Here is a 27500-nt window from a genome sequence, read left to right on the forward strand (position 1 = left end):
GTGGATGGGTCATGAAAAAACTTGGTGTACGAGTTAGGTAGGTGACAAGAACAAGCTGATTAGATGTTGGTTGAGGTCCGGATTCAAATCCGGCCTATCAGTGGGCTGTAAAACGTACATTGTTCAGCCTGATGGAGGTATGCGCTCTTCCGAGTGCTGTTTTAGTTTTCTAACCATTATGTAACCATTATCAGTGAAGCAATAAGTAGGAAAAAACAAAACAAGTCGCAGTACATTCAATGTACACCGCCCCCATTACATGCCAAATTTATAAATAAACCCTCCAGCGCATGATATTGTTGCCATGCAATACGTGGAGACGGAATTGGGAGGGAGCAGTGTACTTCTTAGGTAAATATGTACAAATGATACTTACTCACCATGCAGCATATAAAGACTGATTCGGAGTGAGTGATGTGCAATAATTCATTGATTCAGTAGTGATTAACTGAATAAATAAAATAAATAACAGTTGTCAAATAATTTATTTCTCAATCAATTTCCGAAACAACCACCGTTTCATCCGAATCTGTAACTCTGAAAATTAAGAAATTAATCGAAAAATGAATTGATTAATTGATGTATCAGTAAATAAAAAATACCCTTTATAGCAAGATCATCCACCAAACAGTGATGACTCTTTTTACACCTTACAATCCGAAAACATGGACCAACTTCTATCTTCTCATCCAAACTCTCTCTTCCTCATATGTGGTGACTTCAGTGGCCATCATGCCAGTTGTCTTGGTGTGGGTTCCTCTCTCACTTGCCATGGCACTTGAGCAAAAGACTGCTGTGACTCATTGGGACTGACTCAATCGGTCAACTTCCCAACCCGAATCTCAACCAATGGTACTCCATCTCTTCTGGATCTGATTTTGACAAATTTCCCTGAAAATATCTGCTGTTCTTCCTCCGCTCCAATTGGTTCTTCTGACCACGTGCTTGTTAAAATGGACATCTCTCTGGCTGTTATTAGAGGACCACCTCAGCGCCGTCAAGTCTGGCATTTCATTCAGGCCGACTGGCAGGGTCTCCAAGCAGCCATCAGACTTCTAGGCTGGTCTCCCATCGCTACTTTCTCCAACATCAACTCATCTTGGAAATTCTTTCAAAGAAACTTTCTCTCTATCATGCACAGATTTATCCCCTCTCATCTTCAGTTGTCCTACCCTTCCTCCCGCCCCTGGTTCACTGAAGCTTGTGGTGAAGCAGTTGTCCTGAAACAACTTGCCTTTGCCTCATGGAAAGCAAACTCAACTGAGGACAATCTCAGTTCCTTCCATAAAGCTCGGAACAAGTGTGTGTCTTCCCTCAGGAGAGACAGAAAACAACATCTTTCTCATCTCGAGTCTGAACTCTCAAACCTCTCTCCCTCCTCCAAATCCTGGTGGCTTCTATTCAAATATGTTTCTGGTATGTTCCTCCTCCATCCCCTCCCTGACCTCAAATGGCCGCACTGCTGATACCGCACGTGAAAAGTCTGAATGCCTAAACTCGGTATTTGCATCTAAATCTTGTGTCCGAAACCCATCGCTTTCTGTGCCCACCTTACCAAGTCGCACCCAACTGTCCCTGGACTCTGTGTCCTTTTCTCCTCACAAAGTGGAGAGCTTGCTGTCAAACCTCGACTCAAATTCTGCAACCGGTCCAGACGGCATCAGCTCACGTGTCCTAAAATCCCGCTCCTCTGCTCTTGCTCACTCTCTCTCTCTCTCTCTCTCTCTCTCTCTCTCTCTCTCTCTCTCTCTCTCTCTCTCTCTCTCTCTCTCTCTCTCTCTCTCTCTCTCTCTCTCTCTCTCTCTCTCTCTCTCTCTCTCTCTCTCTCTCTCTCTCTCTCTCTCTCTCTCTCTCTCTCTCTCTCTCTCTCTCTCTCTCTCTCTCTCTCTCTCTCTCTCTCTCTCTCTCTCTCTCTCTCTCTCTCTCTCTCTCTCTCTCTCTCTCTCTCTCTCTCTCTCTCTCTCTCTCTCTCTCTCTCTCTCTCTCTCTCTCTCTCTCTCTCTCTCTCTCTCTCTCTCTCTCTCTCTCTCTCTCTCTCTCTCTCTCTTCTATTCAACCTCTTATTTGCACAAGGTAATCTGCCATCTGCTTGGAAATCAGCTAACATTACTGCCCTGCATAAAAAAGGTGCAAAAACAGATCCCTGCAATTGCAGACCAATCAGCCTTCTCCCAATCAGCAAGGTTATGGAATCCATCATCGCTTCAGACATTAAATCCTTCCCCTTCTCCAATGGCTTGACTTCCAATCCTCAATTTTGATTCAGACCAGGTCACTCCACCCTGGATATGCTGCCACAATGGATTGAGATCCTCAATGCCAGACATGAAATGACATCCATGTACCGAGACATATTGTGTGCTTTTGACATGGTCGAGCACCTTGCCCTGCTCACCAAACTCTCTTCCGATGGTATCCAAGGCAATCTCCACTCATGCCTCGCAGGCTTCCTCTCCTGTCACAGTCAACGTGTGGCCCTAAATGGAGTTCTTTCATCCCCTCTTCCTGTCCAGGCTGGAGTTCCTCAAGGTAGCGTTCTGGGCCCTGTTCTTTTTCTGGTTTTCATCAATGATCTTTCGACTCTCTGGAAAATCCTCTTTATCTCTTTGCTGATGACTCCACCCTCTGCCGTACCATCTGTTATCCCTCAGACCGGCAAGTAGCAGCTTCTTTGCTCTCTGCAGATCTCGATAAAATGACAAACTGGTCCAACACGTGGAACATGTCCTTCAATCCTGACAAAGCTCACACTCATTATGTCTCTCCAAAAGGACCGTTTAGACCCCCCCCCCCACCATCTACTTTCTCAACAATCCTCTGCAAGAAGTCCTTTCTTTCAAGCTTCTGGGTCTCACTATCTGCCATGATCTTTCCTGGGAGAGCCATATTTCCAACCTGCCTCCAAAGCCAATCGCCGACTGGGAATCCTCCATCGTGCAAAGTCCTTCCTCGGCCCACCTGAGCTCCTGACCACATACAAAGCTTTTGTCCGGAGTCTGAGTACTGCTCTCCCCTCTGGGCTGGTGCTCCTGCCTCTCACCTTTCTTGACTTCACGTTGAGGAAAGCAAGGCATTTCGGATCATTGGTATCTCCCGTGGTGATGCTGAGTCTTTGGGCCTCTCACTCTCTCACCACAGGCAGGTCGGTGGTTTTTCTGTCTTCTATCGTCTCCTCTCCGGTCTCGCCCCTGCTCTGTCTGCGATATGTCCCCCCCCTCCCCCATGTTTCTGCAGGGTGCTCAAGGTCTGCCAGCAACCCCCTTCTGGTGAAACGACCAAAATCACGAATCACTGCTCACCTTCACTCTTTCATTCCTCTTTTTTCCCACCTTTGGAATAAACTCCCTCACTCTGTTCAATCCCATTCTTCCCTTCAGGCCTTCAAAACAGCTGTTCACCACCAACTCTTATCTTCCCCCATCCAAATCCTTGATCTTTTCTACCCCCGTTAATCCACCCCAAACCCACCTCCTTCAAATTCCCTGCTTTCCTTCCTGAAAGTCCCTGGAATGTCCAACTTGTATACCCCGTGTTCCCCGCCCCATCCCTCTCCCTTCCGCAAATCTCCTAATGTCTCTTCCCCACTGTTTTGTCCTTCCCTCTCCCACCCCTCTTGTCTCCTGCCCCCCTTGTTGTGCATTGTGTGTTCGCTCTCATACAAGCCTCGACAATGCAGACAGACAGACAGACAGAATTCCAGTTAATGTGACATCTAGTTTCGTGTCCATCCACGAGATGGCACACACATTGATGAATCACCCCACCTGTGAAACACCAGGATGTCAGTGTATAGCTGGGTCTGGATTCAAACCCAGGATCGACAGCTTAGAGCAAATGTGCAGACCTCTCAGCTATCCTGCTCTGATGTGGCATTTCATTGCTTTGTAACAACTTAAAACTTTTTTTTCTTGTAATCATCTAAGTTGTTTTGTCTTCCTCACTTCGAAGATGTCTCCATGGATAACTGTGCCACGGTATTGCCATGGAAGCTTGTAGAGATCAAAACTTGAAGAGCGCTCCAAGCAAGCATGCCAATTAAATGGTTGAAGAAAGAAATTAAATACATATATATATATATATATATATATATATATATATATATATATATATATATATATATATATATGTGTCTATCTATGTCGAAGTGTTGGATCATATTATGAAAGAAAATCGTCCAAAAAGGGGAAACGTCGTAAATAAAATTGCACATTGTCAGTGTGCGAGCCACCGCTCATGGGACCGCACGCACGACAATGCTGGGCCAAACACAGGCAAGTAGGGCCTGAGCTTTGTTCAAGTTGATCAAAAATTCAGTGATAGTGTAAATGTTTTACCCATTGTTTCGTAAAGCCTTATTTACCGTCATTCATCAGTCAAGCAATCACTGCTATCGTCATTGGAAAGTTTGGTTCCTTTCTTTTCATTTGTGGAATTTTGCTTTATTCCATACTTTAAACATAGGGGTAATACCCCTGGGTGCTCACCAGGTAGTGGCTGGAACCAGGGAACCACTGGTAGGTTTGGATGACCCACAAAATATGTTATGGAGAAGAAAGTAAATACCTAAGGGATTTTTTTTTTATGCCATGAACAAACTTTGGTACATCACGGGTGATAAAGGTTGTGGTCAATTTTCATCAAAATAGGATGTGGTTTCGATGAAGAAAGCAAATACCCCTTTGGGGGCAACCCCCCTCCCGCATAGACACCTTTAAACCATGATTTTTTTTTTAATGGTGTGAACAAACTTTGGTTTATAATGGGTGATGAAGGTTGTGATCAAGGTTCATTGAAATTGTGTGTGTAGTTTCAGAGAAGAAAGCAAATGCCTATTTTGCAGGGCAAACCACCCCACCCCCACCCCTCCCCATAGAATGCCTGGTCTTGGCTTCATGGTTTGGATGGTGGGCTTTGGATTCAAGGGTCCTGAGTTCAAATCCCGCTCAGCCGTTGAATTAATACCAGGTGTGGCTAACTCAGCCCGTCATCCTTCCGAGGTCGGCAAAATGAGTGCCAGCATGCTGGTGTACTGTGTCGGAGTGGCGACCCGCCCAGGATCGTGTCCAATAGCCAAGAAGACTGTTTAAGCAGTACCAACGCTCTGCCCAGAGTATGTTACCAATCTCCTCCTCCTCCTTCCATCGACCCCCTTAGACCTCAAATTTATTTAATGTCATGAACAAACTTTGGCACACCGGAGGTGATGAAGGTTGAGGTCAAGTTTCATCGGAATTGTGTGTGTCGTTTCTGAGAAGAAAGCAAATATCTCTTGGGGGGGTAACCACCCCATAAACTCCCTCCATAGACCCCCCCTCTCAGACCACAATTTTTTTTTTTTTTTTTAATGCCATGAACAAACTTTGATACATCAGTGGTGATGAAGTTTGTGGTCAATTTTCATCAAAATTTCATGTGAAGTTTCTGAGAAGAGAGCAAATACCTATTTTGGGGCGCAACTCACATAGATCCCCTTAAGGTCCGAGTTTTGTAATGCCATGAACAAACTTTGGTTCATGCACGGTGATGAACATTGTGGTAAAGTTTCATCGAAATCATATGTGTAGTTTCAGAGAAGAAGTTGAAAGTATTTGTGATGATGATGCGCAATCCCATAAGCTCCCTGGAACATAGTTCCAGTTGAGCTAAAAATTTCGAACAAGCACAGCATGACTTGAACAAGCACAGCGCAGCAGCAAAACCTGTGTACATGAGGACCTTTTTTATTCCATGTATAATTGTATCCTTTTGTGGAACTGACTTCCTGAGATAGTTAAAACCTTCTCAGCGTCTCGGGCTTCAAGCAAGCGGTGCACCACCATCTCATCCCATCCCCTATCTCGACCTTCAATCTTTTCTACCCCCATTAACCTGAACCAACTCAACTCAACCATCTTACTTGCATGTTATTGTGTTTCCTTCCCTCCCCTCTCTCCTATTTTCCTGTTCATTCATATATTTGCTTGTTGTGTACAAGCTTTGCCCCACTGTGCCACTATAAGTCTGTTGCCTTTACCCTCCATCACCTCACTCTTCCATGTGCCTCAATCTTGTGTACAAGAAAAACCCTTCCTTTTTCGCTAATATCAATATGCCACTGCAACTTGAAAAGGCATTTTCCTTAATATAAGTATAATGCAAACTGTTAATCATCATGTTTTGGCTTATGAGTATAATATGTTTGAAACATGTCAGATGGACCTCAAGTATGTATCATGTTCTAACAATCCGATATACAGTACATCCCTCATATAACTGTTGTACATGACACTAAGTAATGGTGGCAATTACATGACAACAATCAGGGCAATTGTCCTTAAGAATCTCAAGTCAAATTGTCCATCTTGCATGAAAACAAATACATTGGGGGGATTCTGTGTACTTTTTTTTAACCTATACGCATAATTAATAAGGACATTGGTGAAAAAATACGTATTTTTTTGTATATATATATATATATATATATATATATATATATATATATATATATATATATATATATATAGATATATATAGATATATATAGATATATATATATATATATATATATATATATATATATATATATATATATATATATATATATATATATATATATATATATATATATATATATATATATATATATATATATATATATATATATATATATATATATATATATATATATATATATAGATATATATATAGATATATATATATAGATATATATATATATATAGATATATATATATATATATATATATATATATATATATATATATATATATATATATATATATATATATATATATATATATATATATATATATATATATATATATATATATATATATATATATATATATATATATATATATATATATATATATATATATATATATATATATATATATATATATATATATATATATATATATATATATATATATATATATATATATATATATATATATGCAAGGTGAGTCAAGCTATTCTGGTCTCCTGGCCTTCTCTCTTCTCTTACTCCTCTTTCCCTGATGTTTATATTCCCTGTTTTACAACTTCCCCTCTCATTTGTATCATTTGACTCTACTCGGTTGCACCCCCTTCACCATGCACCTTCCACACTCACATTATATGCATGCTCATTGCATGATATATTTATTTTTTAAGCATTATATTTCATTTTGTTAATGACCGACCTCAACAGGGCTTACAAATCCTGGATCTTTATTTGCTCATTTTACAAGTGTTTTTCATGAGCTTTATCAGATCACTTAAGTGTAAGCGAGAGACCAGAAAATACACACAAAATAACCCGCCAACCCCGTCTGTAAAATCAAGGCATTACATTTGGGTTTCAACAAGAATCTAAAAGAAACTTGGTGCACTTGAAGTCACAAGTCTTGTTCCTGTTTTTTAACATTTGCTCTGTGCATTCAAGTTGTCACAAATGACCTGCACATCAGAGCCTTGAACACTCTTCTCTTGTCAGCACAAAAGTGCAGTGAAATTCAAGACTTTGTCACCTGTCACCCTCACCACACTCCCTGTGCCCCTTCACCCCGTATGCTGCCCTTCAGAAGATTCTAAGTGTGAAGAAAGCTTGGAAGAGAGCAGGACGAGCTGCGAGGAGATGCGTGGGGAGAACAAGACGTGTACGTGGGTAATAATTGGACTGTATTCTCATTCCTATCGACACAAGCGTCACCATCAAAGTGGTTAATATCGACTTTTCGATTCCCTGTGCGATTAGCCATGCTATGCAGTTAGCGTCAGCGGCATTGTGGCGACGCGGCAACATCAGGAATGCCATAAATGAGAGCAAATCGACTGCTGTGCTGACTGAACACTCCTCTATTAATCCTGGAAGGTTCTTTTCTTGGCTTCCCCATTTGGAACAACCTTTTACTCTCTGCACAGTGTATTTTAACTTGAAAAATTTCCCTTTTTCTCCTGCTTAATTCCACTTATTCCACCGCTCCCACAAACCTTATATTAATTTGTATACATGAGTCCTCTGTAGGACCTTGGAACTCGACTCAGAGTGAACTGTTTAAACTTGTGCAAAGAGGTTTAAACCTGAAACAACTGTCATTACCTGATGATTAATAATGATGATAATTTGAGATCCATACTCGCAAGTGGGTCGCAAGGACGAATTGATTCGATTTTGGTAAAGATCATAATCCAGATATGGATACGAGAATTATTGAATTTTTAAAGTGATTCTTTACCATTGAGAGATCAGGCCAAAAACGATATCGTACTGTGTATAGCATGATATTTCAAAAATGTGTTGGGCCCGATATGTTCTCGTGGATCAGGAATTACGTGGCGGAGGTATGCGCTCTACCGAGTGCCCTTCTACTTTCCCTCTATTTTCATTTCTTCCTCTGTCATTGTATTTTCATGCTCCTTCATTTATTTGTTTGTTTCTGCTTTTATCTCGATTTTGTCATTGCGCCTTTACAGTGCATGTTATCACTTTTGGATTCCTGCCCATGATGTTGGCTGATAAAGACGCATCTATCGATTTAATGATTCATTTTTGGTTGGTGGTCCTTCTGATTAATTTATCCTTTTTTGCTCGAATCTTGAGAATGGATAAAATACAAGGCAGGCTAAAATGCAGGTAATTGTGCAAGTTTTTCTTGGTTGTCCGACTCGTATATCTTCCTTTATCTTTCATCGTTTGATTTTGTGCCATAGTCTTTCTTCTTTAGTTCTCTACTTGCCAGTAAAATTATTTTGTCTTGTATCATTAGGGGTATAGTTGTGGCTTGTTAGTAAGGACACCTGACTGGCATCCCAAAGGTGGTGGGTTCAAATTCAACTGAAGGCACAGTATGAAAGATTTGGATTCTAAGCTTTAGGTAATAGAGTTGATTTGAGGAGAGCTGCCACCACCATTGAATTGTCAGAAAAAAAAATTAAACCCAGCTGGCTCATCGATGAAACTTCAGGTTGGCATAATATGGCTGTTTCAACTGGTCTGGTCTACATGTCATCCTTGTCCACTCTCTGTGTTTGAATCTTATTCCCTTCCCCTGTTCGAGGAGGTCATTTTGAATGATTCTGCATCTGACACTTTTCTTGTACTTAAAACATTTTTAACTAGAGGGTTCATAGAACACCTTACCCCATGCAGTTTTGAGAAAAAAGAACATGGGTGGGATCTGCGAGCAACAAATTTGATTGGTCATGACGAAAAATGGTGCACTATTTTGTCCAAGTATTGCTAAACGGAAGGGTTTTGAAAGTACCAACAGGCAATTTGTGTTCCACAATGTTCAAGTATATAATTCAATTGCAATGAAATGGAGATTTTAAGGTTGTAGAAAAAAATTAATTCGTACATTTACCGCTGTTGATGCAGCATCTTTCCACCACCATATTTAACATGTTGCATTAGTTATTCGTGCTTGTTTGTGTCGTTCATGACATCCTCAGAAACAGTAATGTTCCTGCTTGGAATGATTTTCAATTTTGTTTGTCTGCCTGACTGTCTGGCAGTCAGAGTAAAAGAAAATGATCTCACTCCTCTCTGCGCATGCACAATCGGGCCAAATTCAAAGTCCAAGTACTGTTCACCTACAGGTTCGTTTTCCGATGCATAATCAAATTATAATATTAAATTGATATTAAGTTGTTTATCTGTCCATCTGCAAATGTCAATTTGTGATGGAGGAACAAAGTGAACCAATTGTTAGCTCCGTCACCAAAGGTAGGTGGAAGTTATGTTTTCACCCCTGTTTGTTTGTTTGCCTCTCAAAAAGTGATGGATGGATTCGAACGAAATTGGTGACAAGGACGAATTGATTAGATTTTGGTGAAGATCCGAATTTTTTTTTAAGTTAGTGATTCTTCACTCTTGAGAGATGTTGCCAAAAATGATATATACAAATCGTAAACTGTTCAGCCTGGCGGAGGTATGCGCTCTACCGAGTGGTGTTCTAGTTTAACCCTGCTTTTTGCTTCATGTGTGTCGGGTAAAAAGTATCTACTTTATCTTGACTCGGAGCAATTATGTGCTTGTCTCCACTGGCCTACTCACAATGATATGCACCATGCTGACATTTGCTACACTCACAGGTGTCCAACGATTGGGGGTGGGAGTCAAAAATCCTCTCAACAGCCCCTGGCAGTCTTGCATGCATTCGTTTGTGCTTTAAAGACATCAATACCAAAGCATTATCACAACATCGTGAGCACTTGCTCATTGAGCTGTAAGGAAGTGGTGGCCTTCCCAGCAGACCGCTGAAAATATCTCACAAAAATGCCGTCAATCATTAGCTAATTTTTTTCCCCCGATTCATTAAAAAAAATACAATTGCTGTAACCATAGACACCATATGAATGTGTGATTCATGATGGTTTAATCGCCACAAATTTGTCATTATGAGGATATAAGCCTTGCTCATGTATGGCTGTTCTTCGGTTTCAACATATGGGGCAGGAGCCAGAGGTCATTTATTTAGTGTTAAATTGACCAAATGCCTTGTTATTTCTAAACGATACACCACTTGGCGGTATTCAAAACACCTTGTCTTAAGGTATTGTGATGTTGGGCTATTATGTCAGAGGCCAATAACTAAACGACGGGATGTGGCATCTACGTTGGCCATACATTTCAGTACACTGTATATTCTATCACCCATCCACATGCAAACAACCTAGAAGTCCTGCGAATATCCCTGTACCTCTCTATTCCCAATGCTTCGAGCTACTTTCAACCAATATACACCTTTCTGCTTTTCTGCTAGCACTACCTTTCTGGGGCGCCCATTCCATGCATCTACTACTCTCAATGAAAGACCCCCGCCTTGCTCTCCATCTTAACTCTCCTCTTTACTCTTAAACTGTGTCCCCTTGTCCTGTGAGTGTCCATTCCACACTTATTTTGTTTATACTTTTCATTATCGATTCAAAATATCCATGACTTTGTGGCTCCCTGTCAAACTTTTCATGCGAAGGCCAAAACAAAGTTGTTTTTGAGGCTTCACTTTTCCTTTAGTGATGATGTTGAGAACATATTGTGATGATTATGTAACCTGATGTTTGTTTTTTGAATCGGAGTACAGTGACAAAAAAGATTTATAACAACTTGAGGTGACTCACGTAGTCCCTTTTTTGAAATCCTCCAAAGTCGATGCGGTCGGCAGTTCTGAGGACGCTTTCCTTAGCTGCAGAATGGCAGATTGAATATGACGTGCTGCTTCAATCACCGTGAATTCTTCAGAGGGAGTACAATCAGCAGCCATTTTGAGAGCACCTTCTTTTGGTATTTCACTGTTGAAAATAATGAGTCCTTTTCTTTTTGCTGTATTCGTCCAATGCAGTGTTTGATTTATTATTTTTTTCTCCCCAAGATATTGAACATTTATTTTTGGAGATTTATTAAGCTGTTCAGCTAATGCATCAATGTACTTCAAGTATCGGAGATTTATGGAGGTCATATATTCTGGCTGTCGATCTATCACGGATGACTCTACGTAGTGCACAAGGTGTTCAGAAGCCTTGGTACGAACATCCTGCTTTCAAAGTTTCCTTTTTCTTGGATGCTGCTGCACATGCCCAATTGAGGTATTCTCATTTATCGTACATTCATGACGTAGAAACCATTGCTTCCTCTTTTTGTAAGCATTGGTAAATCAATCATTCAATGTTAAGCCTGGTGTTGGCTTCGTGGTTAGGGTGGCTGACGTGGGATCTTACGGGATTGGGATCTTCGGGTCCTGAGTTTGAGCCCTGTTGGCTGCTGAATTAGCATGACGTGGGGTTGACTCAGCCTGTCATTCTTCTGAGGTTGGTGAAATGAGCAACATTGTACTGGTATTGGGGAACAGCATCAGCAGCTTAGTCATGCCCCAACAAAATGATAGCTACCCAGCAGGCAAACTGCCATTAGCAAGAGCAATAAGAACAAGAAGATTCAATGTTTAATCTGCTGCTTTTACATTGCTTTCAGTTGCATCATACTCACAACTGCCAAGCATTAATTGAAATACTTTTTTATTTTTTTATTTTATTTTTTTTCTTTTCTTTCGGCCTTTATTGCAGAAAAGGCAATGCTTGGAGTTACTCCAGAGGAATTTGACATCGGTAGTTGAACTTGATTTCTAAGAAATGTACCTCCAGATTTGTTTGAAGATTCTTCCACGGAAAGAGAGTGCCTTGTCTCTACTTTTTTGCTGAGGGTGTTACTGATGCTCCTATTATTTCGGTGAATCTGCTGGAGCAGCTCTGGTGATATCCATAATCCACAGATGTGCTTTCAGGGAGCTGCGAACAAACTGTCCAGTACTTGGATGTCCTACCCCGTGGTTAGGCTAAACATGCTGGAGCAGCTGCCTTGACTTTGGGTCCAATTACTTGTGGTGAATTCCTTTACAGGCTCATTGGGCAGATCAGGATCAACATGTAAAATGCATTGAACACTTGATACGTTGAGAGAAAAGAAATGACATGAACACAGTACTGTATTAAATTATGTTGTCAATGCATTTCATGTGTTCACTCCAAAAGCATTTCCAAATTCAAACGTTTTGTTTGATGTACTTGAAATCCAATAAGAGTACTGCACGATATATTGTGTCATTTGATACCTACCAAGACTGTTGATATGAACAGAGATGGTTGGTCATTTGCGGTACTGAAGTTTTTCGCCATCGTCGACGCAGTGTCGCGTAGTTTAGTTATTGGCCTCTGTCATAATAGTCCAACATCACAGAACCTTTAGACAAGGTGTTTTGAATACTCCAAGGGATATTACTATTTAAAATTGAAAACCACACACTTCATCATTTCAACTAATTAAATTACTCCGAGCTCCTGGACTAATTTTCGATAACAAAATCATGTCGACCTCGTGCGCTTTCCTCATCAATGGGAACAGTTGTGCAGCTTAGTGTTATTTCAAATGGAGAACTCACAGGCCGTCACTTTTTGTTTGTCCATCGATGTGACTACCAATCGATGTGACCATTTTGGGTGTGGTGAATGTTAGTCGATGTGGAGTTTTCTTCCTTTCTGTTGAACTGAAAGTCACAGTACTAGGTGATTCATTCTATCACGGAAAAGTACAAAGCTTGCTTTTGTATGAACTGTTTTGCTACATGTGACTTTTTATCAGCCTTAATTACTTGTAAATTAGGCTTCAGAATGTATTACATTCTCATTTGAATCATAAAAAGTATTGCATGGCTTTATCATCATCTGACTACCTCGAAGTGGGGAAGTTTTGAACATTACTTTCAGCTCGCGAAGGGCTGACAGAATAGCTTATAGGTTTGCGATACACTTCGAGTTAGGCTTCTTATGCAATACGTTTTGAGCTGATGCATTGAAAAGACGCGAAGCCGGAGGACCCGTATGTTAGCACTAGTCGTTTGTGAATATTAAGACCCCACGATGTCTTTCATGAGGAAGACGCGAGTTCTTTCCAGCACCCTGACCAACTTACAAATTTCTGCCACTTTCAGTTGAATATCAGGTTTTGTTGGCTGGTTTGTGAAAGACTTGGGCCAAAATCTTTCCCTGGCTGACCCCAGAATAAGATAGGAATAATTGGGCTGCCAACTTCGTAGTAGCAGTGGCAGTCATAATCATACGCTTTAATTTGCAATCCATAATGTGTGTGGCAGGCAGGAAGAGTGAGAAAATAGTTGAATAGTAAGTTTACAAGAAACATAGAATTACATAATTGAGTAGCGATTAATCATGCATCTGTTACTCATGCCTGTGGTGTGTATTCTTATGCTGTAATGACATTTGTCAGATCCGCCAGCGTTTGAAAATATCACGCATCCTCAACTTTAACCCTCTAATAGTCTAATGGAAGCTAACACGACATGGAGAAAAGGACAAAAACAAAGGAAAATGAAGAAGCTTGGAGCTTTGTGCTTTCCTATAATTTACCTTGTTTTTCAGAAAATAACTTTATTGGATTAGAAGGATAAATTGTTGAGCTAACCGGATCATGCATAGAGTATGATTCAAGCGTTGTGTTGGGAATAACCTTGTACTTTTCCCTGTAATGTGTTTATTCAGCAGTGATTTGTCAACTATGATATACAGATGACTAAGCAACCAAATATTGTCCTTCATATGACACGTCTTATCGCATAATACACTCAACCCTTAGTCTCCAAACTTTCGTTATAAAGATAAACTTCCCTTTGACAAGTCTATACCATTCCTTGACTGCTCAATTATAATAATCTCTTCCTGCCATTTTGGGAAAACTAAAACGCAATATTAAATATGATGTGAGCTTTGCCAAACATCCCCCCCCCCTTTCCATACCTCTGCCCCCCTCTCCCCATTCCCAGAATGTTTTGCTGAAAATTCTACAGTTTGATTCTTTATGACAGATTTTATTGCTTTTTACACCACATTCTTTTCTGTTGTGAAGGGCCCAGCTTTTTTACTGTAAAACACTTTCCCATTGAAATTCTCACCTTGCACTGAATGCTCGAAACAGCAAGAAATGTCGGACATATCTTCAGCATTACCCCAGCCTAACAGACCTGTCTCCTTGTCAGACCATATTTGATAAAAGGTTCTGCTGAGAGGTCAGCTTTCCGGTTTCACTGGCCTTGATCAACAATGCGGGCTACGCTTCACCATGGTGTGCGTATAATTCCCCCACTCTTGTCAGACGGATCTGTTTGTGATGTTCGAGAACAATTGACCATTATTATTATTATTATTATTATTTTTTCTATTCCATGTATTACATGTCAAGTCTGAATTATAAGAGTGTGTATTATCACACTTTGATTGTACTCCAATTTTGCTTTTCTCATCTGTCATTTGTAATGAATGCTGATATTAATATAATAATATGAGTTCCCTTACAAGGAACTTCAACACATTAGGCCCATCAAAAGGTGCGATATTGGTGCCAACCTCTGGTTGTTTGTCCGTGTTCTGTCCTTTCAAATTGTGATCATCAAGCAAGGAAGCAGCACGTACCGTTTTAAAAGTCTTTGGTATGACTCGTACGTGGTTCAAACCACCGACCTCTCAGACTCAGAGTGGCTGCTGTAAGCCTATAACCATTACACCAGTCTGACTCGGTGACATGTGATCGATTGCGTGAAGCAACAATCATTTGTACACATGCTTTTAATTTTTCTCTCTCTCTCTCCACAATAAGTGATACTTGAGCAGCATTGAAAGGAGCATTCGGCAAAAAGTTTAATCTTCTTAACTGTTCCATCATGTTGCTGCGGAAGATAAGGAGGGAGAAGAGTGGTCAGTGTAAAAGGGCTGTTGGTGCCACTCGCTTGCATCTGTCAAGTACTACAAACGTGCAGTTTCGTGTGAGGTTAGGGAGCGATGTTACTTTTTATTTCTCCTCGTTTGCTGCGTGCCTGTTCAGAAAGAAAGCATCGATGGAGTTTGTACAGATCGATGTTTGCAACTCGGATGTGCTTTGGCCCTCTGGCCTCAGGCCGAGCTGTGCTGGTTTAAACGGCTCTCCAAGCTGTCAAGAATGTGGGGAAAAACTGCGCTAACTCAAGCAAAATGGCCCTTTTTCTTTTATCTTCCTTGTATACTATCCCCTCCCTTTCCTTTTTTACATTCCTGCTGGTGTAGTATTCTTCCATTTTACTGGCTGCAGCTGAAATCTTTATTCAGGCTTGTCTTCTGCTTAATTTTGGTTGATATTGTCACATAATGGCAAAATATTTCAGAATGCAGATCTGTAAATTGAATATTAATACTCATTAAAGGTAGAGTAGGGAACAATAGTGTGTGTGTGTGTGTGTGTGTGTGTGTGTGTGTGTGTGTGTGTGTGTGTGTGTGTGTGTGTGTGTGTGTGTGTGTGTGTGTGTGTGTGTGTGTGTGTGTGTGTGTGTGTGTGTGTGTGTGTGTGTGTGTGTGACATGGTACACTTTTGTCAAGACACACACACAACTTTCAATATGACAGAATTCAAATGAATAACAGTGAATGACTGCTTTTGATTTTCGTTGAATATTGTTCACCTTTATCCATTCAGCTGTTCTGAACACTTCCTGCTGTGCCGAATGCAGTCTTCTCTTTACCCTTCACCTATATTGCTTCCTGTTTGGCCATACCATGTGCCTTGCCACCTGAATGTCTTGGAGGTAACAGTTTCCTGACAATTTGGCAATGAAGCAAATATTTTCATTCATTTTGTTTTGTGTTCCTTCAAAACGTGAACACGCTGGCATGCTGCATACTAAAGTATGAGGTGTGTTCAATGTTATATTAACGAGATACTCACAATAGTCCAAAACGTGACTATATATATATATAATTATATATTAGTGTGTCTTGGACTTGTCACAAAACCAAACGTTTATTTAATCGTTGATGTTCAGTCAGCTGTAGTCCAAACTTGCATTCATTTAAAAGACTAGAAAACTCCCTTCGGGAGCATTCCTGGGTACTTCGAACGCGTATGCAAACTTTGGTGAATGGGCCAGCCCTGTTGTTTTGTTTTTTTTTCCGATGATTTTCAGACATACATACTCTACCGGTCTGTAGTTTTAGAACACCCCCATTTTTCCAGTTTTTACTGAAATTGAAGCAGTTTAATGTTTCAATGTACTCTGAAGTTAAAACATGGAACAAATAAACAATTGCAGATTAAAAAAATAAATCGTGGAATCATTTTGTTGAAAAAGATTTAATCTAAAATTTTGACTCAACAAAGTAGCCACCTTTTGCAGATATAACAGCCGAACATACTCGTGCCATTCTTTCGACAATGGAAATCAAATATTGTTCGGAAAGTTCTTCCCAACACTGTTGCAGAAGTTCCCACAAATGTCTTGCACTTGTCGGTTGCTTTGCTTTCACCCTTCTGTCCAGTTCATCCCCAACCAGCTCGATGGGGTATAAGCCTGGAGACTGTACTGGCCATTCCATGATTTGAAGCCTCCCGTCTTGTTCTTTTCTTCTCAGGTAGTTCTGACATCGCCTGGAGGTATGTTTTGGATCGTTATCTTTCTGTAGGATTAACCCCTGACCAACTGGGCGTAGAACAGAGGGTATTGCATGGTGCTGCAAAATGCTGTGGTAGCCCTTTTGGTTCAGGGTGCCAGTCACTCTGTGCAAGTCGCTGACTGGATCCAGCAAAAGAGCCCCAGATCATCACGCTTCCTCCTCCATGTTTGACAGTTGGTGCCATTCACTGAGGAACCATCCTTTCGCCCACTTGATGGCGTACAAAAACCTTGCGTGATGAACCAAAGATTTCAAATTTGATTAATCGGTCCATAAGACCTTCTTCCAGTTTTCAGTAGTCCACTTGCAGTGCTTCATGGCCCAAGCAAGCCTCTTTTTCTTATTTTGCCATCTTAGCAATGGCTTTCTTACGGCCACTTGACCTGTCAAACCTGCAGCTCAAAGTCTTCTCTTCACAGTTGAAACTGAGACTTCCTTACTTCGACCAGTGTTAAGCTGTGCTTGAAGCTGCTATCCTGTGAGCCGCCTATCATGCAAGCTGTTGACTCTCAGAAACTTGTCTTCTGATTGTGTTGTGGCTTTGGGTCTACCAAACCTCTTCCTGTCAGTTTCCTCCAGTTTCCAAGTGCCCTTTGATGGTGTAGGAAACTGTACTCACTGAGACCTTGCCTTCTTTGCAATTTCTCTAAAGGAAAGACCTTCACTTTTAAGGGTTATAATGGTCTTTCTGTCTTCCTTTGTTAATTGCCTTTTTCTCACCATTATGATTGCAATATACTACTTCCTGCAGTGCAATATTATCCAAATAATACTTCAGAGTCTCTAGCAATACAGTCTGTTCCAACACTGCTTTTATACAGACAAAGTGTTTGTAACCAATCAACAAAATTTGGGACACCTGTATGAATTGTTTTCAATTTTCAAGGCTTCATTTACTTCCATTGCTGCAGAACAGCTGCAGTTGCTAACCCATTACTTGTCCCTGAAAAGGGCCTTTTTTAACAACTCTGAAATTTACATTATTTTTCAGTTTTTGGTGACCTAAACTTCTTTTTTTTTAACGTCTGGAAGTTTACCGCTTAGCTTTGTACCATTTCAGGTTATTCACTGGACTTGAACTGCTTAAATTTCAGTAAAAACTGAAAATGGGGGTGTTCTAAAACTTTTGACCGGTAGAGTACATACATACATACATACATACATACATACATACATACATACATACATACATACATACATACATACATACATACATACATGCATACATACATACCATTTGCACCCTCTGGCTGTCATGGTGAACATGAGTCGCAGATTATGTCTCGCACAGTAAAACCGCATAATCTGCAAAGAACAAAAGCCTGTCCGCCATTCAGACAATTGTTCCTCTCAATGCAAACCAAAAATCCAGAAGGCAAGTGCCATCGGGATGTGATGCAATGGGATCTTTAATCTATCTCGCATACATACATACATACATACATACATACATACATAGAATTGCCTTGTTTAATATAGTACAATGAAGCACATCGGAAAAGCCCTGTACATGACAAAAAACTGTTGGCTGGGTGCTTTCATTTTGCCCACCCCACCCCCTCCCTCATCCATCCCTCTTTTATCAATTTATACTCGAATCAAGAACATTTATGAAACCCCTCCTTCTACCAACTAATCACAATTACGAGATTATTCTATATTTGAAAGTGACCAGAAATTTCACAAACTCTTGTGATCTTTCCACACAGCTTAAAATCTAACTACAATATTACTCATAATAGGCATCCACAACCATCCTTAACCATGTTGTGGAACATCAGCCGAAGCCCTCACTTTTATTTTCTTCTGCCCTCATCTTTTCACCTTTATTCACTTTTAAATTTGTTTTTTCCACAACCGCTTGAGCGATTCACATGAAACTTTCAACATAGGCATGCCTACCCATGAAGAATATTCTATTGAAATTACATGATAATTAGATGTAAAATGCGGCCGACATTCTGAAGTCTGTTTTCTGTAAGCATTGTTTGCAGGGTGTTTCACAGATAAGGAATAAACGGCCTCAACCTCACTTCACTCAGCCTCAGCCAAATAACTTATCACCTTTTAATCAACTCAACTTTTGGAATAAACATCTCAACTTAGCAAACATCACACCAGCCATATTGTATATAGTATAATATTACCCCCATAACTAATGATGCATCGAACCAATACACCGCCGAACAGTCCCTCATAATGTCTTTTTGCCATGCGCGTGCACACTCATACACATACACATACATACACACGTACTGTTTTCACATTTTGGGTAGGTAATGGCAAAGCACCCAGTATAGCCCTTGCCAGGAAACTGGTTCTTCCCTTGCCCTTGCAAGGACGCAGGAAAAGATGCACCTCAACAGAGTACAGGACAGAAAAAAAGATGTACGAATAAATAATACCAAGTTCTGCATTATATGACCAAACGCCCAATCACATCTCTCACCCATAATAAAGGGGACCAACCAATCTCACTTCATCAATTATCCCCAGCTGTGGTGAGTACTTTATAATTAAAGTTACCACTCTGCCCTTCGAGTCAAAGGAAGCTGTCTGAAGCAACCAAGAAAAGCCACACAAGGTAAGTCTTGGTTCTTCCACAGCTGCAAGCATTTACAACTAGCACATGCATGAGAATCACAATGTCCCATGTCCCCATCAGCTGCTGAACCAGCTTCATGGCTTATTGGTGAGTCATCAGCGACAGCATGGACAAAAGCACTCACCACTCACTGCCAAACATGTACAACGTGCAATGCCAATAGCAGTCAACATATAAATATCAAAGCCCCAATCACGTCTCTCACATAATTGGAGGGAACAACCAATCAGCTTTCACCTAATCCATTATCCCCGGCTGCAGCTAGGACTTTATAATTAGTTACCACTGTATCTTTTAGAGCTTACCTTGTGTAGCTTTTCTTGGTTGCTTTTGGCACAGGTCGATATCAGCAATTTTTCAGTAATCAGCATCGGTCGATTGGAGTCGGTGTGAGTGCTGATGACCGATTACAGTACAGTATACAACCCAAGAACCTCGAGTAGCTTCACTCTTGTTTGGGGCAAATTTCAATAAAGAGAAAAAAACAAAAACAATGTTACATTGTAGATGTTTCAAGGATATGTGCATAAACATCATTTTTTATAAACAGCTGACAATCATCGTGTGATGGATCAGAAAAAAAAAGGGCTCATTAATTTGGAATACATGATAATAAGGCAAACGGCTAGAAATCAGGTGCTCACAAATATATTTTGCTTTGAAACTCACAAAGAGAAACAAGTTAACGTTTCTAAAGCATACCCGATTCATATAAAACAATTAAATAACGAATTGCCTTCGAAACAGCCACTGGTACAAAGGAAACCTTGATCACTCGTATGCTGCTGAGGTTAAATGTTAAAAACTACTGTACCTCCTTCCTGGCCGAGTACGTCTTGATGTCGTATGTTCCATGCATACCCGAGTGCATAAAAGCGTCACTTGAATTTATTTTTTCACCTTTCAAAGGCAGACAGACAGACAGACATTCTGGGTCCTCGAGCAAAAGGGACACATTTCACATGCAGTCTATAAACAGCCCCATTATATATAACATGTTAACGATTGTTCAGAAAGGAATCCCTTTGTAACCCAGGTACTACCTGTATTGCATTTTGTTTAAAACTTGCTTTTCACATGACCAGACAAGTATGAATGCTTTTTTTTATATCCGTGAATCGCTTATGCTTTATCGAATATGTACATGGTATCTCATTAATTGTTTTAAAATAACAGGATGCTGTGCCATTTGATGCACCAATCGATAAGAGAAGGGATTTAAAATGTATCGATTCACAGCCACTCGATAACGTCATCTGTGGGCACGACTCCGAACCGGCACGGTATTCACTTCTGTGCACAATGCTCTAGGACATCATTATTCACCACTTTATAATCAACATCGGTATTCATATTGGCTGATCTATCTATTTATTTTATTTTTTTAATTTTTAAAGTTTTTTTATTAATATTATTGTTGTTATTATTTTTATTATCTATTTATTTATTTATTTTTTCCCCTTCCTTTTTAAAATTGGTTATTGTCAATTTTTTTATTGGCGTGTGTGTGTATGTGTGTGTGTGTGTGTGTGTGTGTGTGTGTGTGTGTGTGTGTGTGTGTGTGTGTGTGTGTGTGTGTGTGTGTGTGTGCGCATGCGTGCATTAGTTTGGGGTTCGCCACGAGGGGAAACTTCAAACTTCTCCAGTCCTGCAGGCTAACATGCCATGGATAATTCCGTGGCTCAGTGGGTTCTGAAGCAACCATAAACATCAAGCAGATGGCCAAATCTCCCAGTGTTCCTCTGTTGAACACCATTTTACCTGGGGGTAATGTTGCCCAACTGAGGCTCGTGCCTTCAGCGTGCACCAAGATTACTGCTGAGTGGAACAGAGAGTGTAGCGCTGGCCATTTAATGGAGAAAAACAGTTGGGGGTAAAGCTTCCCAGTTATCGCTAGTGTGGATTATGTTTGACTTATCGGGAAAAGACACCACGAGCAGGTTGGAAGACAAGATGTATGGGTTTATTTATGTAGGGGGGACACGGAGGAGTTCGTGTGGCACACATATGATGTAAAGTAAAGGTTTTCTTCACCAGGAATGGCAAAGCACATATGCAGGGTCTCTGTGAGGGTGCAACATGTATACAACAGGAGAAATTCGTATGACATGTATGTACAGCAAATATTGTTGTGGTACCGGGGTTCGGAGGTGGGGAACGACCGCCAGATGGAGCAGCCGGGCCGTCTCCACCCGAACACCCGGAATTGAAGGTCGTCACTCCGGATAACTCCAAAGTCAACAGGTCGCTTAATGGCCCGTGGACGCCAATATTTGTACCGCGTGGTTAGGGTCTTTTTGTCTGATTCCAATTTACCTAATTAGCCACGCAGTCTAGCTACCAGGGAAGCCACACCCTCGGCCAGCTTTGTCCGAACCGAGTCGCTGTTACCGACTCGGATCCGGCGTAACCGAGCGGGAATTACCAAAGCCGCGCTGGCCCAAATAACAATTAATGGCACAATCGGCCTCCCTTACCCTAACCTCCCTAATTCTCAAGCCCAAACCATACTGGGTCAATGAAAGAAAACACAGACAACGAAATGGAACATTTAACAGTTATTTATTTATAATAGGCAATTGGGAGGGAAACACAGAGCAGACTTTATCACGAATATAAATGTAGGCAAATGTACAATGGCAATCACTTAACAGTTTTACTTACAGACTGGCGCCACACACAGACCCACACACCCAAAAAGAAATGGAGCCGGCTGGCCTTTATTGGACCCTCCAGCTGTGGAGGATAGGCAAGCTGGGGGTCAGAGTCTGGTCGGGTACCTGGCTGCCTCATGCGGTTTTACCAACTCGCACTTGTGGAGCTCGGAGTCTGTGGACGGGAACGGGGATCCCCAGCTCGAGCGCTCCAACACAACCCACCACGGTGGGACTCAAACCCATGATCCAGGATCCAACAAGCGCAGCCAGGATCCTACGAACGATGACCGACAACCAGGAGAGCCCAGCAGACCAGAAGCAAGGAACGACCTCCAAGAAACCAAGGAACAACACACACAGATACAGCTCGCAATCCTTCTTATCCCTCCCCCGTGCGGGGTGGAGGGATCCGCTCTTGGGTAACTCGCCTCAGAATTGGATGAGGCATTTTCGGGTGTCGTGGTGGCCAGCCGCGATTGGAGGAGGGGGGCGTGTCGGCGTCTCGGTGCTCCTCCCCCGAGAGAGGCTCTTTTGTTGTCTTCCCCAGTGTCGAGAGGGGAGACATTCTTCTATGATGGGGCGGAGTCGGCTCTGAGGCGAGGAGGGGCTCCGCCCACGTCCATAGTCAAAAACACGTGCGTTATGGCGCCGTGGTGTGAAGTGAAAGCTGGGCGGGTGAAGCACTTGTTCGCCCGCAGAGTGGGAGGAGGAGTGAAGCGAGGGTTCTACTGGCGTCAGTGGATTTAATGATGTAAAAAACTTGACTATAAAAGAAACCAGCAGCGCACACATGAAATTAACCCATTAGACATAGGGGAGAGATTCTAGCTATCCACATATACTTAACAAAATAACTAAACTTTGAGTCAACTGTATGTGTGAATGCGAATGGTTTCCAGATTCGTAACAATATAACAGACACATGGCAGAACATGTTCCCTTGACACTTATGAGCCCCTTCTACAATCTTTCTAATTATCTACACATGAGAATTGGTGCCAATTTGAATCTACTGGAGAAACATAGAGAGGAAGAAAAGAGCAGACAGAGTGCAGATCAGACCATGGGTATGGCTCCTTCCCACCTTACTCAGATGCGTGCAAGATCATACCGCATGCAAATTCATGGAAGCTTCTCCTGTAACTCATGTAAGGTGGCTCACTCATTCCGAAAAAGCAAAACTGAGTGTAGGCTTGGCCAAAGGACTTGTGGTAAGGAGAACTTAATAGATCGAACGCCTGGTATATTGAGATGCTAAGTAGATCGAGATGCTCGGTAGATCGAGATGCTCGGTAGATCGAGATGCTTGGTAGATCGAGATGCTCGGTAAATCAAACGCCTGGTAGATGAAGCATCCTTTATGAGCATCTTTAATGTCTTTTGTTCAAGGTCTTCCAGGAACATCCTCCCACCACTAAGCTCATGCTCAATCTATTGTTTCAATGTCCTCCCACTGAAGTTTTTATTGTCAGGTTATTTTTTTTAATTATTGTCAGTTTTTATTGTCAGGTCAGGTCAGGTCATGTCAGGTCAGATTATATCTGTGACTTGCCACATAAGAGGTACCATGTAAACCTGTACTAACCTGTTTCATGGTTGGGTTGTCGGCGACTAAACCGTCTCCCCCACCAAGTTTCTTGGTGAGGAGGGTGGATGATATTGACACACAGCAGGATGAGAAACAAAACCTGTCAAAGTGCAGAAGAGCTCCTTATGAGCAAACAGCCACCATATCTAGTGCCGAACTGTGTCTGCAGATGTCATCCTGCAGTTGAGTTACTTTTTATGAGGAGGTTGGTGGCAAGATTTGCACTCTAGCTACCATAAAACACTTCATCCTGCAAAACATAGCAAAAGCAAAAAGAAATCTGAAAACACACTCCGTGGGAGCACCTCCCGTGCAGCTGCCCTTTGAAGGGCAGCTCACCGAATGACAGGATTGGGGCAAAGCCTTTGGGACCCCAATCTTTGATGATAGGAAGAAAACCACAGGGTAAAGTTCCAGGGTTAGATTGCGGTAGTGTGTATCGGGATGGTGCTGAGGTGTCCTCCACCAGACGGTGGTCTCCTTGGGTTAACCTGAGGTGGTCCCTTCAGGTGGGTGCCTGGAATGTCCCATCCTGAAGAGATGATGTTCACCTCTCTCTGATATCATCTAAGCTCAAGCACTTGGGCAAGGATATTGCAGCACTCTGTGGTTCAGAGACCAGATTGCGGTGAGATCATGGCAGGTGGTTACACCAACTATTGGTCTGGATGCTCTGGTGGTGACCATGCCCAAGGAGTTGCTGTAGCTGTGTCCAATAATCTGACTCAAATGATCATTGAGGTAAGACCGGTCAATGAGCATATTATGAGACTAAGGATTCGTCACTCCTTGGGTGTCATTTCCCTGGTTTCTGTATATGCTCCGACTGAGGCAAGTGATCTCACCGTGAAGGATGCATTCCATGCCACACTCGAGTCTGTGGTTGATCAGTGCCCCAGACGAGATGCTCTTCCAGTCTTGGGGAATTTCAATGCATCGATTGGAACTGATAGGGATGCTTATGAGACGTGTTGGTCCCCACGGGTCTGGAGCTGTGAACCTCAGTAGCACTAAGTTCCTTGACCTTGCAGGAAGTCATGGACATAGGGTGGCTGTTTCATACTTTCAGCACCCACAGGACCATCGCTGGACTTTGTAATCTAATGCTGGTGGTGTGGCAAAGGAGATTGACCATGTGTTCGTAGATAGTTGCTGGAGGATAACCTAGAACTGCAGGGTCGAATGGAGTGCTCAGTTCCTCAATACTGACCACAGGCTTGTTGTAGCAACTCTGAAGTTGCAGCTTAAATCCAGGAGAATGGTACCATCCCAGCCTAAGCTGGATGTTGGCAAGCTCAAGGATGAGAGGGTAGCTGAGGAGTTTGTGAACAGGCTGAGTGGAGATTTGGTGGGTCTGGGTGCTTTGGGGGATCCTGAAGGGTTGTGGAGTGCCTTCAAGATTATCTTCCTTGATGTTGCTGCTGGATGCCTTGGAACTCACCGGAGGGCGAATAAGAATTTTGTCTCTCAAGGAACACTGGATACCATTGACTAGAGTCGCAGGGCCAGGCTGAATAGCAGAGCTGACCTGTTCAGGGAGCTGAGGCATAAAACTGTACGTGCACTAAGGGTGGACAAGGAGGCCTATGTGCAAGGAATCTGTGAGGGGTAGAGCATCACCTGTGGTCAAGTGATTCTGGTCCTGTTTACAGGGGAATTCACGCATTGCGTTCCTCCAAGCCCATCCCTCGGTGTACTCCAGTTGGAGCAGAGGTTGGTAGGCTTTTGACAGAGGAGTCTGAAGTGAAGTCCCGCTGGGCCGTTGACTTTGAGCGGCTGTACCAGGCTGATCCACCAGCTGTCGAGTTGGATATCAAGGGTGTTACTATCCCTATTACTCACCTTTCAATCAACTGCAGTCCACCTTCATTTGTGGAAACACAGACTGCAGTAAACCAGTTGAAATGGGGCAAAGCTCCTGGGATTTGTGGCATCCATGTGGAACTTCTCAAGGCTGGTGGAAATGCTGTACTGATGTTGTTGCGTGCAGTTCTGGGCTCTGTCTGGAACACAGGCATCATCCCAACTGACTGGAAGAAGGGCCTTGTTGTCCCTCTCTGGATTGGGAAGGGTGATCGTCAAGACTGCAACAACAACCAAGGGGTGACGCTGCTCTCAGTGCCGGGCAAGGTCTTTGCTTGGATAATTCTTGATAGGGATCACCACCATCTGCTTGAGCACCAGTGTCCAGAGTCATCAGGCCTATCACCGAAGAGGTAAATGATTGACCGTATCCTTGCTCTTCAGGTCCTCACCAACCACAGACGAGAGTTTTGGCAGGGGCTGCTTGCAGCCCACATTGATCTCTGTAAAGCGTTTCATTCAGTGAATCGAGATGCCCTCTGGAAGATTCTTGGTCTTTGTGGGGTGCCACCAAAACTGATGATTCTGATGTCTGAACTCTACTCTGGTACTGAGAGTGCTGTGAGATGTGTTGATACCATCTCTGACTTATTTCCAGTTGTTACTGGAGTTTGTTGGGGGTGTGCACTGGCCCCCACACTTTTCAGCACTTGTATGGACTGGATTCTGGGGAGAATGTCAGAGAGATCAAGCTGTGTAGCATTGTTTGGGAACGTGAAGATCTCTGACCTTGATTTCGCAGATGATGCAGTCATCTTTGCGGAGATTCTGAATATCCTTTTGGGGGCCCTCAAGGTGCTGAATGAGGAGTTGGAGAAACTGAGATTATTGGTTTTCTGGGTCAAAACTAAGAGCCAGGCTTTCAATGACATCTTGGATACTGCTATCCTGTCTGTACCTGTTTGTGGCAAGGATGTTTAGGTCACAGAGAGATTCACTTCCCTCGGCAGTGAAATTCATGCCTCTGCTGGCTGTGAGCCAGAGGTTAATAAATGTCTCGGTCGGGCCTGGGGAGTCAAGGATTCACTGGATCATGGGGTGTGGCACTGCCGGTACCTGTGCGGGAGGACGAAAGTCCGAGTCTTCAGGTCCTTGGTGCTTCCAGTCTTGCTCTATGGATGAGAGACTTGGATTCTGACCAGGGATCTGAGATGGAGACTTCATTACTTTGGTACCAGGTCTCTTCGGAGAATCCTTCGCTATCCCTGGTCAGACTTTGTGTCCAACGAGCGGTTGCTGAGAGAGACTCAAATGAGATTTGTTACCTGCATAGTGCGTGAGCGTCAGCTGCGGCTGTATGGACATGTGGCTCGTTTTCCTGATGCTGATCCTGCTCACCAGATTCTCTCAGTGAGGGAGCCTCGTGAGTGGAGGAAGCCAATGGGCCGACCACGTGCCTCGTGGAGGCAGCAGGTTGATCAGCATCTTAAGGAGATGGGGATGGGCCAGGCATCTGCCTGAGGGGTGGCCAGACTGAGGCCCTCGGAGTACTGGTTGGAAAGCTGATGCAGCGACACGCTGTTCCGACGCAAGCTCCCGTACCTTACCTGACCTCCCGCTGCGGAGGTCAAACTCTATCTGTTCTGCACAGGGATCAAGCTAATTTCTGAAACCAACCCCCCTTGTTTTCACGTCCTCCCACGACGGAGGTCTAGCTAATCTGCCTCTTATAATACCGAAAAAGGATGTGTTAGTGTTTTCTTCATTGAACGATGACGTCAAACACACATGACGTGTGCATGACATCAGTTGCAACACTTGTATGTTAATGATCCTTGAGCTCTGCACGTGTTGTTTTACAAGTAAACAAAAGAACCAAGAG

The 27500-nt window shown here is 42.4% G+C and overlaps 1 protein-coding gene across 15 annotated transcripts in view; it reads left to right on the plus strand.

Annotated features, from left to right (window-relative positions):
• LOC147030564 (uncharacterized) overlaps positions 1 to 27500 on the plus strand; it is a 593272-nt gene that overhangs the window by 481008 nt on the left and 84764 nt on the right. For 10 of the 15 annotated variants that reach the window (XM_085874759.1, XM_085874758.1, XM_085874762.1 and 7 more), the window contains one exon: positions 15992 to 16100. The exons of 3 other annotated variants lie outside the window; for them this stretch is intronic. In XM_085874759.1, coding sequence (XP_085730885.1) covers positions 15992 to 16100 — 109 coding nt within the window. Of the gene's footprint in view, positions 1 to 7562; positions 7638 to 15991; positions 16101 to 27500 lie in introns of all 15 variants that reach the window. 2 more of the 15 variants (XM_085874764.1, XM_085874771.1) reach the window with 1 other exon arrangement.

This window comes from Eptatretus burgeri, chromosome 3, assembly GCF_056783735.1.
Source record: "Eptatretus burgeri isolate ZD-2024b chromosome 3, Ebu_testis_v1, whole genome shotgun sequence".
In the NCBI taxonomy this organism is placed as follows: Eukaryota; Metazoa; Chordata; class Myxini; order Myxiniformes; family Myxinidae; genus Eptatretus; species Eptatretus burgeri.